The following is a 16,872-nucleotide window of genomic DNA, read 5'->3' as shown; positions in this document are numbered from 1 at the left end:
GTGAAACATCTAAGTAGAAGAGTCAAGTTGGCCAGCAGCCTAGTGTTCACAGGAGCAGGCTGGGCTAGAGAGATAAATCTGGCATTTGTTAGCATCTAGATGATACCTAAAGCCAAAGGTGAGAGGACAGACAGAAAAGAGAAGGGAATATTAGAAGAACTTCCAGATATATTACCCTACAAGATGATGCGCTGTGTCTGGAAAATTTTAAGTACAATATACATTTTGAAAATAACATTCTAGGGGAGAGTAGAAGAATGAGAGCCTCAACTAAGGAAGGGAATTATCTGAGTGAAATTAAGAGAAAATAATTTATTTCTTGACCTACTTGATAAAATGAATCAAAGTGACAGAGGAGTCTAAATGGATTGCCGGTTTCTGACCTGCGAAGGCTAAATACCTATAGCATTGTTATGAGACAGAAACATCAGACAAACTTGAAGGTGGACAATGGGGTGGTAAATGATAATTCAAGGCAAAGGTGAAGCAATGGGCTTGAATGAGGTCACCCAGAAAAGGCATATAGAGTGAGAAGACAAAAGCTAGAACTCTGGGAAATGCCATCATTTAAATTGCGGGCAAAGAAAGAATGGCCCATAAATACAGAAGAGGGAGATACCAGAGAGGAGAACTAAGAGAAAGCAGAATTACATAAGCTAAGGAAGAAGTAAGTGTGGAGAGACCAGAGATAGTCACTTAGGCCAAATATCAAAGAAAAATCAAGTGAAATAAAGAGAGACAGGAATTCTCTGTACCTGTCAAGCAGGAATTATTGGTGACCCTACAGCCTGTTGGGAGAAACAAAGCTGAATTGATGGAGGGGAGAAGGTACTCTGAATGGACTGAATGGAGGGAAGAAAGTATACACACTATAAAATAAGAATCACTAAAGGCAACACAGGGTTAAAAAATTTTTTTTCTCCCAAATTTAGGAAACATATGAGTAGGATTTTCTATACTGAAATAAAAGAATAAGTGTGAAGAACAGGCTCAGGGCGGGAGGGATGGAATTACGAGTTAGCCTAGGATGTGGCATATACTCTTGGGACAGTAGGGGGAGAAGAAAGAATGAGTTTAAAAGTTAAGTTTGGGGACGCCTGGGTGGCTCAGTTGGTTGAGCGGCTGCCTTCGGCTCAGGTCATGATCCCAGCGTCCTGGGATCGAGTCCCACATCGGGCTCCTTGCTCCGCAGGGAGCCTGCTTCTCCCTCTGCCACTCTGTCTGCCTGTGCTCGCTCTCTCTCTCTCTGACAAATAAATAAATAAAATCTTTAAAAAAAAAAATAATTAAAAAAAAAAAAATAATAAAATAAAAGTTAAGTTTGTATGTGTGGGGTACACAGGAGATTCCAGGTAGTGACTCATGAAAACCCTACTTTCTCTATAAAAACAAAAGTATGATCATCCATTGAGGAAGACGGTGACTATCTTAGTGGAACTTCACCAACACATTCAAGGAATGACAATAGTTACCTAAGGGAGCTGATGCTAGAATATAGAAATTACTTGTACTAACACTTGTGTAGCAAAACTAGGAAAGGTGAATCCAATCTCTGAAACACTTCACAAATGAGATTTCTATTAGACCTATTAATAAAGGACTTAACCCTCTGAAGCACAGAAGTTTTTTTTAAAAAATGGAATGAGTAAATCTCCATCTCTGAGATCTCTGTGGCTAGATCTAACAGCTTAGAAGTTTGATCCAGCACCTCATCCCAGGTAGAAGATTTTTCTCCTTTTTCTCAGGCATTTCATTGACCCTAAACTTTAAGGGGCGTATTTGAGTCTAGTCATCCTTATATATGAACTATTTTCTAACTCAAAGGTTTTCTATCAGGAAGAACATAAAATCAAGAGGCAGAGGACTAACTGCTAACCATTACTGTAGGCAAATCACCTAACTCCTCTCACCTACATCTCTTCATCTGTAAACAGAAAAGTATCATAATTTCCTTGATCCTATGATGCATAACCTCACATACCAGAAATCAGGATGCATCCCACTACCAATGTACACATCTCCCATAGTATTGTTCCTCCCTGCCCCCATCTATATTATTTCTACATCTGTGGTAGATTTCACAATCAACAAGGACTCTTAACCAAGGAAATAATGCTAATACTTACCTGATACACCTGATGGTGTTCCTGGATTGATCAAAAGAAATTGTCTAAGTGAAGTGTGGGACAATTTTCATATAACGCCAGTCTAATAACTTAAAATGTGCATTGCAAAAACAGTATACCTATAGTTTTAAAAACTTAATTAAAAAAAACCCCACAAAACAGGAAGGATCTATACAAAGGGTAAGTGGAAAAAAAGGTGATTTTTACTTTCTCGTTTCACAAGAATATCAAGTGAGAAATCTACAAATTATTTTAAAGAAATTCTCTAAAAGTTATAGCTGGAGACTATTAAATTAAAACCTCACAAGGGGCGCCTGGGTGGCTCAGTGGGTTAAGCCTCTGCCTTCGGCTCGGGTCATGATCTCAGGGTCCTGGGATCGAGCCCCGCATAGGGCTCTCTGCTCGGCAGGGAGCCTGCTTTCCCCCTCTCTCTCTGCCTGCCTTTCTGTCTACTTGTGATCTCTCTCTCTCTCTCTACCCCACCCCCGTGTCAAATAAATAAATAAATCTTTAAAAAAAAAAAAAAAAAAAAACCTCACAAAACAGTAACATGAATAAACTATAGTAAGACACAATGTAAGCCTTACTTTATATGTTTCATAACATATATCTAGTCACAAAATGTATTCTCTATACTAAAGTTCTACTATACAAAAACTGTTTTTATCTCTTATTTTTAATACATACTGTACCAAAAATCTGTAAGCACTAAAATACAGCCATATTTATACTCTATAAACTATCAAGTTTAGAACGAATATAAAAATTTCTTGTAATTTCTAAAAACAAACATTAACATCAAGGCCCTAAGACTGTGAACAGGTAAGAATACCTAAATCAGTATTCCAATAATAAAAAATTAACAAGAGTACTTTAAATGATATAGAAATAATTTTAAATTTCTTCTATAAATGATCTTTACTCTTTATATTTGTGACTCTATCTGCTGTTTATTCAATTTCTCGTTTCATTAAACATCAACATAGAATAGAGACCACATCTACATAGTTACGCTTTACCACAGATAAGAGTTATAGCTCAGAGGAAGTGGGCAGTCACTCTTAGAAATAGCTCCTCGGGACACCTGGGTGGCTCAGTTGGTTAAACGGCTGCCTTCGGCTCAGGTCATGATCCCAGCGTCCTGGGATCGAGTCCCACATCGGGCTCCTTGCTCGGCGGGGAGCCTGCTTCTCCCTCTGCCTCTGCCTACCACTCTGTCTGCCTGTGCTCGCTCGCTCTCTCTCTCTCTCTAACAAATTAAAAAAAAAAAAAAATTGAAAAAAAAAAAAAAAGAAATAGCTCCTCTTGGGGCGCCTGGGTGGCTCAGTGGGCTAAAGCCTCTGCCTTCGGCTCGGGTCATGATCCCGGGGTCCTGGGATCGAGCCCCACATCGGGCTCTCTGCTGCTCAGCAGGGAGCCTGCTTCCTCCTCTCTCTCTCTGCCTGCCTCTCTGCCTACTTGTGATCTCTATCTGTCAAATAAATAAATAAAATCTTTAAAAAAAAAAAGAAATAGCTCCTCTTGTCCATTGTTCCATGAGAGAATGATTAGGCTTCTAAGTGGAGACATAGTTCTTAGGTCTTCACTAGAATCTGTCTAAAGATCACCTGTAGTGGGGCACCTGGGTGGCTCAGTGGGTTAAGCCTCTGCCTTTGGCTCAGGTCATGATCCCAGGGTCCTGGGATCGAGCCCCACATCGAGCTCTCTGCTCGGCGGGGAGCCTGCTTCCCCCTCTCTCTGCCTGCCTCTCTGCCTACTTGTAATCTCTCTCTCTCTGTCTCTCTCTCTCTGTCAAATAAATAAATAAATAAATAAAATCTTCTAAAAAAAAAAATCACCTATAGTTTTCTGCAATTTCCAAGAATGTTATAAAATGCCAAGAAGCAAAACTGTCCAAGTACAGAAAAGTTGAAATAAAGACCTAATTTTTCTGAATTATCAAATTCAGTGATAGACACCACTACAAAGCAAAAAATTAATTACTAGTGTTTATTTCTTTAAGATTTTTATTTATTTGACAGAGAGATAATGTTTTGTTTTAAGATTTTATTTATTTATTTGACAGAGAGAGATCACAAGCAGGCAGAGAGGCAGGCAGGGGCAGGGGGAAGCAGGCTCCCCACTGAGCAGAGAGCCCAATACGGGGCTCAATCCCAGGACCCTGGGACCATGACCTGAGCCGAAGGCAGAGGCTTTAACCCACTGAGCCACCCAGGCGCCCCGACAGAGAGATAATGTTAGCTGGATTATAATTCTGTTATTCTAGGCTACCTATCATAAGAGCTGGGAAGGAAGTGCCTGAATAAAGCCAACGCAGAGCTCAAGACTCTTGGACATCTTTTCTTATCAAAGGACAACATTTTATCATCACCCCTGAAAGGAGCAGCAATACCCAAAGCTTTTCTTAATTATTTCCCAACCATTTTATCTCTATATTCTCAAATCTGTTTAGCTGTAAATTGGTTTTTTTTTTTTAATGATTAAATCTAACAGCAATTTTCTTGGGTTAATTTGTCAAGTGAATGAACACGTTCAGAAATTTTCAGGTCCACCAGAGCAAGCCTGGGATCTAGATCCTCAAGACTGCCTCTATTTCCCTGTATACGAACATGAAGGAAGACATGCAATAAGAATTCATCTCTGCCTTACAAAGACAGCAGAAGAGATTATATAAGAATGTGTCTTGTCCCTGTACCCCTGGGGCTAATAATACATTATATGTTTATAAAAAAATTTTTAAAAAAACAAAAAAAAATTGGTTATATTAAACCACCTCTTTTGATATTGATAGAATAAATAAGATTTAAAAAACAGGGAAAAAAAAAAAGAATGTGTCTTGTCTTCTTGAAGAAAAAGAGGTATAAAAACTCAAAGGATTGGGCGCCTGGGTGGCTCAGTGGGTTAAACCTCTGCCTGCGGCTCAGGTCATAATCTCAGGATCCTGGGATCGGGTCCCGAATCGGGCTCTCTGCTCAGCAGGGAGCCTCCTTCCCCCCCCCTTTCTCTGCCTGCCTCTCTGCCTACTTGTGATCTGTCAAATAAATAAATAAAATCTTAAAAAACAAAAACAAAAATATTATTATATTATTCCTGAAAGCTTTTGTTATTCTGAGCTGATCAGAAATGTGCAAATAAGAATAATTTATAGATAACTATAATCCTACATTTTTTCAAATGACCCCTATGGAGACCTCTCTCTTTAATCCTGGTATAAATATGTGTTTAAAATCCAGTTCAGGGGCACCTGGGTGGCTCACTGGGTTAAAGCCTCTGCCTTCAGCTCAGGTCATGGTCCCAGGGTCCTGGAATCGAGCCTCACATCAGGCTCTGCTCCGTGGGGAGCCTGCTTCCTCCTCTCTCTCTCTGCCTGCCTCTCTGCCTACTTCTGATCTCTGTCAAATTAATAAATAAAATCTTTTAAAAAAATAAAATAAATAAAATCCAGTTCATTTCCATCTCTATTGATTTTAGGTTTAAGAAGTTACAAACTACATTTATTATTGCCAACTTTTTAAAAGATGACTGAGAGGTGGAAAATGGGACATTATTATTTCACAATTAAAAACAGAGTAGGGGCACCTGGGTGGCTCAGGCGCCCCTACTCTATTTTTTAATCAGTCATTAAGCATCAGCCTTCAGCTCAGGTCATGATCCCACAGGGTCCTGTGACCAAGCTCCACATCAGGCACCCCTCTCAATGGGAAGCCTGCTTCTCCCTCCCATTCCCCCGGCTTGTGTTCCCTCTCTTGCTGTCTCTCTCTCAAAAAATCGTAAAAAAAAAAAGAGTAAAACTTTTTCTCTTTCAACATTCTTTTAGTATTCTACCAGATTACAAGTTATTTAAAGGAAGAGACTTCTCCCTGTATCTACTGCGGTGTTTAATTAAACTCAAGTGTGACCTTCAGTAGAATAATGTGGTTTAATGCACTGGGCTGGACTACAATTCAGCAACAAGTCTAGGACCCAAAGTTCTCTATATCTCATTATGTAAGATTCTCATCTGTAAGATGACCACGTGTACTTACTTCACGGTGCCTCAAATACTTAAAAATTAGATTAAGAGCTACAAAATAATTTTGAAAGATTAAGTGAAAATCTATTTATTAGGCTTTCCTTCAAAATAATGAGAAAATCAGTGACAGTCCATAAAAGATAGGTCAAAAACAAAGACGCTGATCCTGTTCTTATTTCAGGTAGATGGTAAAATAATATATAATACAATATCAAAATCTTTACTATAAGTTTGTTATTAAAATATGAAAGTAAAATCCTTTACCTTTTCCAAGTCTTCAATTTCAGAACTGAAGTTTTTACCCTCATCCATCATTTCCTCTTCTTCAAGAGTTCTTTCATCATCATAGTCATGGACCAACATCTCAGCAGTAGGGTCAAAATCATGATCCTCAGAAGACAAAGACCCAACTGGAATGAAACAAACTGAATCACCTTACATATTCATAACGCTACTTACAAGAAAAAATAATTTGTGTTCTTCTGCCAGTTCCTTTTAATGTTTATATGTGAGCTTTATTAAATGCATTTACTATATACTTAACAGGTTATAAAGACCATAGAGTTCTGAAAAGATATCTAAATCAGCAAAAGAACAAGGCAGAGTAATTTAAAAACACTTTAATAAGAAGTCCAGTCCATGAGAACAGAACCTATACTGGCAGCAAAGTGATTTAAACAGAGGAGTCCTAAAAAAAAATGTTCTAAAAGTCAAACTTGTCAGTTTAATGAATTTGTCTAAAAGCAACAGAAAAGGGGCGCCTGGGTGGCTCAGTGGGTTAAAGCCTCTGCCTTCGGCTCAGGTCATGATCCCAGGGTCCTGGGATCAAGCCCCGCATCGGGCTCTCTGCTCGGCGGGAAGCCTGCTTCCTCCTCTCTCTGCCTGCTTCTCTGCCTACTTGTGACCTCTGCCAAATAAATAAATAAAATCTTTAAAAAAATAAAATAAAATAAAATAAAAGCAACAGAAAAATGACAAGATTTATTAATGGAAGATTTCAAAAGAAACTGTTATACACTAAAGCTCAACACTTCAGGCAAAGAGAATATATATGTTACCCTACTTAACAACCCTCAAAGGTACAAAACACAATAGAAATCGGGTTCATAGGAAAAAATTCAAGTTTTTGTGAAGCAACTATACAGCTAATCAGTCTCTAAAAGTAGTATGTCACTTTTCATGTCCAGAACTGTATTTCAAACTCTCCACACAGGCATTAAATTATAAGAGTATGTTTTCCTTTGGACAACTAATAAGGTAATTAGTTTTTAAGATTATGTGAAGGAAGTATAGAAAAATCATATCTATAGGTTTTTGAAAGATGCAATTTGTTCTGGCCAATTCATACTGGTTTATGAAATTGTAATGCTTTTCTAAGGCAAATGTGAAGTCTACAGGATACTCTGAAAATGAAGTTGAGAAATGAGTAAGATTCACAATCCCAAGAGAATGAAACTGAATCTATGAAAAACAGAGTTTTTTTCTGGTTTTCTCTAGTATCTAATTCAATTAGACCAGTAACATGGGAGCAGGGAAGCAAAGAAGTACCAGAATCTTGCGGTAGAGGAAGGGGAAAGTGGAAGGAAATACATCTAACATAAAAAGTTTGGTCTGTTTTTAATAAAGCTATTTAATATTTTTAATTTCAAACATTTAAGGACAGTATGAGATCATACCAAAATACTGACCTACTGCAAAGATTTTTCACTATGAGGAAAAATACAGACATAATTCCATGATTTTGTTTCTAAGTTTGGAGAACTCTAATCATTAGTCCTAAAAACAACACAATTTCTGTGGAACTCAATTATTTAGAAAGCTAACATTATGATGTTATTTTTTTAATGTTGAAAGATATTATCAGTTCATTTTCAAACCTGTTGAAATACAGATGGTTTAACTTAATTTTAAGGAGAAAAATGAGTAGTTATTGAAGAGCTCAAAAGCAGATCATCCACCATTATCAATTTCCTATTTTAAGGAATTTCTGGAAACCCCTGTGGTACACAAAGTGTCAGGGATGAAACAGATGGTAACTCTTCTACCTCTTTAAGGCAGAGCCCTGTCCTCTTTTGTAATCCCCATATCACTGGTCACTGTGCTCTTCCCTCTTAAAGTGGAAGGTATTCAGTTAAGGGCCAGAAATCAAAGGGCCTAAGGATCTACTCCTGGCTTTGTCCCTGGCCTGCTGAGACCTGAGGCAAGACATTTAAACTTTCTGGGCCCAGGTCCAGTTTTTCATTTGTGAAATGCATAGTGTTGGCTTAGATGACCTCAAGAGCCTCTTCTAAGTTCTAAAATTTTCTTGAAAATTGGCTAAGTGATTAAAAACAGGTTATAAAAGTTTGTTTAAACACCAAAGCCACAATGTCTTCTTGCTCTTTATTTGGATTGCAACTTCTTAAAAGCAGACAGTGATGCAAAATGGAAAAATTCCATTATCATCCAGATGTTTGGCATCATGTATATAAATACTCTGTTCCTGAAATCAGTTATGACAAAGAAATGTTTGTCTAAAAATTAGAAAAACTTTTTAAAACAATTTTTTAAATGTAAAGATGTAGAGAGCTATTTAAAAAATAACCACAAATTTCTTCTACTCTGTGACTAATTATTTTCTAATAGCTTGAAAGATAATTAAGTGAGACCTTAAAAGTCAACTAAATGTACAAAGTAATACGCAAGGAAATGGGCTGTTCACCAAGGCAACATGCTGCAAGGGAAGATTTGGGAGCTTTTCCAGGCTCTATTAACTAGGTGACTCTCAGTAGAGTTATTTAAAAGTCTTCTCAAGTGTAAAGTAAGGGACTTGGAGTAGTTCAGAGGTACTTTTCCTGGAGACTAGTAGAGGGAAAAGAGACGGCCAAAAAGGCTAGAAAGGGGGTGAGAAACTGAAACAAAACTGTCCTCTCCATTATGGTATTCAAGGGAGCCAGAAACCCCAAAGTGTATGCAATAATGCTACGTGGAGAGTTCAGGAGAACCTGACAATGTTTCCCATTTCTAAAAGGTTAAACACTACTAAATCGTCTAAGGTTGTCTCACTTCAAAAATTCTGTATTACCACTTTCACGTGACAAACTTGTAATTCTATGTTTATTTTAAGGTGGGTAGCTTTACCTAACTCTCAAGTTCCAATTTCAATAAATCTATAGTCATTTCTCAATTATGAAAAATTTAGGAGACAAAATAAGGCGAGATGGGGAGTCATGGTTAGTTAATAACCAATGTAAGCAATCCCAAAGTGTCAACAAATTAAAGAGTTGATTTCTTGAAAAAAATTAAAACCTAAACTCATCTGGAAAAGTTAGTGGAAAGTTAATTCGGGATTAACTGTTTCAGGCTTGGAGAAAAAACCGGTATGTGATAACTAAAGATATATTACTAAAAAGAATACTTGTCTGTTAGTTAGCAGCTTTGTAACAAGTTATTTTTTTAAACATGCAAAAAAAGAGAGAAAAGTGTAACTGCTCTGTCCTCAAACAGCTTAATTACCAAAATGTACGCTGAAACTCTAAAAAAAAAAAAATGAAAAAACTCGCAGGACAATTTTTTGTGCAAAAACCTTTAGTAATATATCTCTGAGCCACACCCCCCCCCATTACCCTTTGGGACCCATCAAGAGGTAAGAAAATAGGACAAACCTGGGCTCGAACTTCCAAAAGAAGCCTAGGAGAGAGAAGAAAACGTGCGGTTAGATCGCGCAGCCGAGGGGGGGAAAGGCAGCGCCGGCAACAGGGCGCAGAGGAGGCGGAGCCCAGAGCTCCTCCGCAGCTGCCAAAAGTACAAGACGTAGCTTCGCTCCAATCGCTCCCAGCCCCTTTCGGGCCCCTCTTGGCTGCCTCGCCTTCCTCCCCGAGTCCCCAGTGTGCAAACTCGCAGACCCGGGACGAAGCCCAGAGTCTAAGAGGCAACTCCAAGCCGCTCCTTGGAGCTCAGCAAGTTACAAAGCGGAGAAGCAAAACGCAGAGCAGTCGCCTCACGGCATCGGTCCCCACTCCCCGGCATCTCGGAGTCCCCCAGATCCTACTCGGCTCTTCACGGACCCAAACACCACCTTCTAAAGCCAGACCCTTTCCTGGAAGGGAATCGTCCTCCGATCACCTAGTCTACCCCTGAGGCCCGAGAGCCCCAATTTCGAGGCTGTCCTCGGACCTGTGCGTAGGCCAGCTCGAAACTGGACACCCGCCCCCAAACCAAAGCGCAAACCCCCATTCTCTCTCCCGAAACTGAAGACGCGGCCCCTCAGTCCCAGAGATGCTATTTCCTTCCAGGGTATTCAGTCTCTCCTTAGGCCCGCCAGCGAGCCCCTCGCCCCAGCGAGCTCCAGCCGAAGGGGCTCCTGCTGCGCCACCCCCTCCCCCCAGATCACCAGTCCCGGGGGACACGGCCGGGGCAGCTTTGCTCGCCCTGCCTCCCTCCTTCAGGCCAGAAGAAAGTGGGGTTACCGAGAGTCCCTAGATATAACATCGAGAGTCTTGGACTGCCCCCTTCACACCCAGGGGTTCCCGCACCTCCAGGGCTGCGGGGCGAGGAGTCCCGCTCGCCTACCGCGAAGCCCGGCGGCCGTACATCCCGCTTTCCTCGGTGCCCGGAGCAAAGTGGAGCGAGAGGCTCCTTGGCGCCGCAGCCCGGACCCAGTGGGCCGGGGGCACAGCGCACTCCTCCCGCAGGACAGTGGCGCAGCCCGCTCCCCGCTTTGCAATCCGGCCGCGGAGTGGGGGGGAGCTCGGCCGGTTTCCACCCACCCTGGCCCTAGAAAGCGGCGCGGAGGCTCCGGCGGCCCGCGTCAGCTACCCCGGAGCACGGCACGGCGCCGTCCCCAGGCCGGGGCTAGCTGCCGCCGGTCGCCACCTCCGGTCCGGCCCCGTCGCGCAGCCGGCTCGGGGCCGGAGCCGCCGCGGCCTAGTCCCGGAGGCAGACCGCTCCCGCGCCCGCTCCCGCCCCCCGGCCGGCCCCGCCACGGCCCGTTGCCGCCCCGCAGCCCCCGTCCCGCCGCGCCGCCCCCCGTGGAGCCGCGGGAAGGGCCCCGGGTCTCCCAAGCCGGCTCCGGAGGCGCGGGGGGCCGCCGGGCGCCCGCTGTAGCCCAGCCGCTCCTGCCCGGTTTCTCTGCTCACCTCCGCCATATTGGTACCTTTAGGGCGAACGAGCAGCGCCGAGCCCAGTCCCCGGATGGGGCGCCTGAGCCAATCGCAGCCTCCGCCGCCGCCGCCGCGGTCCGCCCGGCACCCGCCCGGCGGCGGAGGCGGCTCGGCCCCTTATAGGGCAGGGCGGCCCGCGACGCCCCCGGCCCGCTCGCACGCCCACCCCGCCCGGAGCCCCACGCCGCACCCCGCGCCCCCTGCGGACCGCCCGATGCGCACCGGCGCTCACCCGCGCTTCGCCTTTCGGCTGGCGTAAAGTTCCTGCCGAAGTGGAGGCAAGTGGGGGACGAATGGAAACTCGGACATGGGACGGACCCACGTCCAGGCAATCGAGGCCGAAAAGCCGGCCGGGGCAGCGGAGAACCGATGGACAGACACTCTAGTCCGGTAGGACGTGGAGGAGGCGGGCTGGAGACGTGGAGGGACAACTCGACGGACGTCCCCAAGTGAAAAAGAAAGGAGGTGATCGATGCAGTAGACTGACGGACAAGAGAAATCCCCGGAAAATGGGAGAAGTGACTGATGGATGGCAGGGTCAGTCCAGAATGAGAGGACAGCGACCACGCACTTTGCGGTTTCCCCGAAAAGACCTGAGGAATGGAAGGTGCAGACCGGCATATCCTGGCTCTTGGAGTGGCTGGTGGAAGTGGTCATTTGCCATACAGGCTTTCAGAGATAGTGACATATAGAAGAACAGACAAAAGATCATCAAGGCAAAGGATTTGAAGAGACTTGCACAATTCAGAGGAGACATTCGTAAAATATAAACCGTGCATGTACCCCCCAAATTAGAACAATCCTAAGGGTGGTTAATTACGAAATAGTCCAGGGGATGACCCAGGGTACACACTTGATAGACCTGTGGAAGAGCAAAATAGTATATCAGAAGCCCTGAACCGAGTCTCAGAAACACTACTCCCACCCCAAAAGGCCAAACTTTTGCTTATGGTCAAAAAGAAAACTAGTCCTGTGGGCAAGTGGATGGGTGGAGAAGGGAGGACAAGGCTTAACAGATATACCTACTCTTAACACGTGCCTTCTGGGCATTCGCTCTTCATTGGGAGAAGTCAGTCTAACTCCTGACAGATCCATATCCACGCTGAACTACTTTAAGCAAAGTACACAGAAATATTCACTAACAAGTCATGGGTAGCCCACAGAAGTAAATCCTGCATGTTCAAGTCATTATGCCAAGTGGTACAGGATTGTCTTGAGGCAGGAAGCCAGAAATAACAACATGTATGGAAAATAAAGTTTAAAAAATGTGGAAGAGGGGCGCCTGGATGGCTCAGAGGGTTAAGCCTCTGCCTTTGGCTCAGGTCATGATCTCAGGGTCCTGGGGTCGAGCCCCACATCGGGCTCTCTGCTCAGCAGGGAGCCTGCTTGTGATATCTCTCTCTCTCTCTCTCTCTCTGTCAAATAAATAGAATCTTCTTTAAAAAACATGGAAGAGAAAAGTCTCTTGTAAGCTCCATGGATAAGGCAGATGCAAATACTCAAAAAAGTATGTCAGGACCCTATAGAGACTTGCTGAGGACAGTGATCTCAGACATCAGAGTTCTTCCAATTGTTGCTAAAACATGGCATGTTAAATGACAGAGCTGAGGATTTTGCTCACAAGTTGAGAACCTCCCATACATTTAGTCCACACATGACTGGTCTGCTTTTATGCTGGGGTCACCTATGATTCTCCCCTCCAAGAGCACATATGGAGGCTGAGGCTGAAGACCGGATTATGAATAGCAGGGGAAAGAATTACTTTCAACATTTCGGCCAAGGCATCTTAAAAATTAAAGTTACTCCACTGGTAAACTTTATTTATTTATGGAAATTTTAGGGAAAAATCACTTCAACCATTTCAAAACATCGTAAAGACATGGAAAATTACACTTTCCCTGCTGTGAAAGATATCTTTCGACCTTTTGTCCAGCCAAAGCTGAACTTTGAAACCAGAGGCTTGGCACATGTTGTATGTACTGTCCTCAATGAGGCGTTTAGAGTTTTCAAAGTTAAAAAAAAAAAAAGGCTTGAAATTAAGTGCAAGTGATTAACTTTAGAAATGCAGTGAGCATGTCCAGTGGACAGAGCCATTAAACAGTTCCCTGATCTGCTTGACCACAACATGAGCCACCACAGAACCAAGTCATGGTTCAGACCATGAAGAAAGTGTCTCCAACAGCCTGCCTTGTACTTAATACGAGGAAAAATATTTAGTTCGTCGCAAAACTTGGCTAATCCAAACTATAAATGTAGTCTTAAATGCCATTTTGCCATGTCCAAGAAGTATAGAGACTCATGCATTTGCATGAACTTAGTAGAGTTTCTGCAGATTCTTTTTTTTTTTTTTAAAGATTTTATTTTATTTATTTGTCAGAGAGAGATAGAGAGAGTGAGCACTGGCAGACGGAGGCAGAGGGAGAAGCAGGCTCCCTGCCCAGCAAGGAGCCCGATGCGGGACTCGATCCCAGGACGCTGGGATCATGACCTGAGCCAAAGGCAGCTGCTTAACCAACTGAGCCACCCAGGCGTCCCTCTTTTTCTTTTTTTTTTTTTTTAATAAACTGTGAAGATTCCATGTAGGCATTTGTAATTTTGACTGCTTATATTCTCATAGTTTATGTAGTCTGTGTCCAGGGTACTAAATAAGGATTCATAGAAAAATAGTGAAGCTAAATAAATTTTCAGTTTAAGGAAGCAGAGCTATTTTCTCGCCTTCTAATTAGTAGAGGAAAAGTTTACTGCCCAGTCTTACATAACACATTCCTTTTATGATAGAATGTGTAAAGTCTACCTATGTACATGGATCTCTTATTCTTTTTGATGACAAGATTTCCTGGAGTTGGTACAGACAAAAAGTCTCCTCGTTCCAGTGAGTGGAATAAAAAATTGCTTTTTACCATTGTTTTTGTTATTCTGTCACTACACAACATATGGCATTATGTAGAGAACAAGTCCTATGCTGGACACTGTGCACTATAGGATCACCATAAGATTCCTTGTCTCTCAAAAGCTTATAACGTAACTAACTGTATTCTTGTATGTGGTGGATGGGAACAAGAGGAAGGAAAACTCAAAACTGAAACCATGGTGACCCTTCAAGGAGAACCAAAATGTAATAGATTCTCCAGCCATCTTTAGAAATGAAATAAATGAGCCTGGGTGGCTCAGTGGGTTGAGCATCCAGCCTTGGTTTCAACTCGGGTCATTATCTCAGGGTTATGAGATCGCACCTCTCCTTCCCCTCAACCCCAGCTGTTGTGGGGCTCCTTGCTTGCTCAGCGAGGAGTCTGCTTGAGATTCTCCTCTCCCTCTGCTCCTCCCCCAATGTGTGCACACGAACTCTCATTAAAAAAAAATTAAAAAGAAATGAAATAATCAAGAAAAGTTTATAAATGTGTACTTTGAGACATTTTACAAAAAATAGGTAAAATAGGGCACCTGGGTGGCTCAGTTATTAAGCATCTGCCTTCGGCTCAGTTCATGATCCCAGAGTCCTAGGATCGAGCCCTGCATCAGGCTCCCTGCTCAGTAGGAAGCCTGCTTTTCCCTCTCCCACTCTTCCTGCTTGTGTTCCCCTTCTCACTGTGTCTCTCTCTGTCTAATAAAATAAAATAAAATCTTTCAAAAATAGGTAAAATAAAAGAAGGAAATGTAAATATAAAAAATGAGGACCAGGAGGTTAACACCAGAGAAAAAGTTACAAGACTATTCAGGTAATGAGATGTAATACAATACAAGAGTTAAGTCATAAATATGGCTTGCAGCTTTCTGAAGAAAAAGCAAATAAATAAATAAATAAATAAATGCAATTAGTTGTTTGATTCTCATCTTATTTGAAAAGAAATATATAAATTCTTCAAGGGCAACAGAGCTTTTCAGCACACTTTAAAAGAAATGTCTTGCCTGAGCTACATAGTAAAGTAGAGGGACATACCCTCTACCAGATTCTCAAAAGCATTAGCACGTTTTACAACACTGTTTCTTTCAGTGACCATCTATGAAAGATGAGAGTACTATATGGCCATAGGACCTACTGAAAGCAGTTTTATTAGGGCCATGGTAATGCAACACAAATATTTAGCTTTCTACAGATTCCATCTAACCCGAGGGAAAATAATAGGCCATCGAATGTTAATGTCTATGGTAGTTAGGCAAGCGTAATGAATGGGTGAAGTAGGCTAATATGAAGGCAAAAATGGGGGCAATAGCAAACGAATAGATAATAATCCTGCCTAAATGGGGCAGCCACAAACTTAATCTCAGACTGGCTCTTGCCTTGTAAGGATGTGGGCCCACTGCTTCCAGACATTTCAATTTTCCAAAAACAACTAGAAAGTTGGATCTTTATGAAGACTCTTTAAAAACTTGTCAATTAATTAAATTTTTAAACACAGTCTAGGCCAAGTAAGTCACATTAAGTAAATCATGCTGCGAGCTTCCAGTTTGCAGACCCTAACCTAGAGTATCCAATTAATATTACCTCTCAAAATGATTTCAGATAAGACTGTAATGCTAACAATTCAGCTCTGTTGGATCAAACTACTTGCATTTTTTCTAAATATATCCACTTCTGTGAGATAGTAAATTTTTTTTTTGTTGTTAGAATGAATGACGAGTCTCTGAGCAGGCTAATTCATTATAATACTTTTTTAATGAAGATTTTATTTATTTATTTGACAGAGAGAGACACAGTGAGAGAGGGAACACAGGCAGGGGGAGTAAGAGAGGCAGAAGCAGGCTCCCCACTGAGTAGGGAGCCCAATTCGGGGCTCAATCCCAGGATCCCAGGATCACGACCTGAGCTGAAGGCAGATGCCTAATGACTGAGCCAGTCAGGGGCCCCTATAATACGTTTTGACTAAGCCAAAATTATTAACGAAAGGGAGATTCTCTTCAAAAAAAAAAAAAAAAGAAAGAAAAAGAAAAAGAAAAGAGTACTCACAGAGATGAAAAGAGAGTGAATCCTTAGTTCATTACAAAGAAGAGAACCTGGTCTACAGACATGAGAATCTATCTGACCCATGAGTCAAGGCTGTCCTTAAAATATGATCAATGCATCAGGCTAACACACCTTTGTAAGGTGATCCAAATTAGATCTTCAACTCAGCGACTTTAAATTTAAGGGATATTCTCAAAAGCATTGTAAGTATTTATAACCCTTTGCACATATCCAACTTGCCATCTAATTTTTCCATTATAAGTTTAAAGAGTTGCAAAGGATATACTTCCCAATGTATCGTAATGGTGGTCATTTAAAAATAAAGTCTTTATTTAACACTTTAAAATGTATGCAGTGGTGGATGGCACCTGGGAGGTGTGGTCGGTTGAGCATCTGACTCCTGGTTGCAGCTCAGGTCGTGATCTCAGGGTCATGGAATCAAGCCTGGAGTGGAGTCTGGTTGGGATTTTCTCTTCTTCTCCCTCTGCCACCCCCCCATAAATAAATAAATCTTTTAAAAAATAAAGTAGAATGTATGCAATGGAATCTAAATACCATAGCAATTTGATATGTCCATCATTCTCTTCTATAAATAGAGAATATAGGGGCACCTGGGTGGCTCAGTGGATTAAAGCCTCTGCCTTTGTCTCA

The 16,872-nt window shown here is 42.1% G+C and overlaps 1 protein-coding gene across 1 annotated transcript in view; it reads right to left on the bottom strand.

Moving 5' to 3' along the window:
* MIER3 (MIER family member 3) overlaps positions 1 to 10,777 on the bottom strand; it is a 33,420-nt gene extending 22,643 nt beyond the window's left edge. The window contains exons 1-2 of the mRNA XM_080803911.1: positions 9,783 to 10,777; positions 6,403 to 6,548 (exon numbers count right to left, since the gene is read on the bottom strand). Of these exons, the coding sequence (XP_080660037.1) occupies positions 6,403 to 6,501 (99 nt within the window). The 5' untranslated portion in view covers positions 6,502 to 6,548; positions 9,783 to 10,777. The remainder of the gene's footprint in view (positions 1 to 6,402; positions 6,549 to 9,782) is intronic.
* Positions 10,778 to 16,872: the final 6,095 nt, after the last annotated feature.

Source organism: Martes martes (genome assembly GCF_963455335.1).
Source record: "Martes martes genome assembly, chromosome: 5".
Lineage (NCBI taxonomy): Eukaryota > Metazoa > Chordata > Mammalia > Carnivora > Mustelidae > Martes > Martes martes.
The sequence above is the reverse complement of the archived record's forward strand: the minus strand, read 5'-3'. Positions and strand labels throughout refer to the sequence as shown.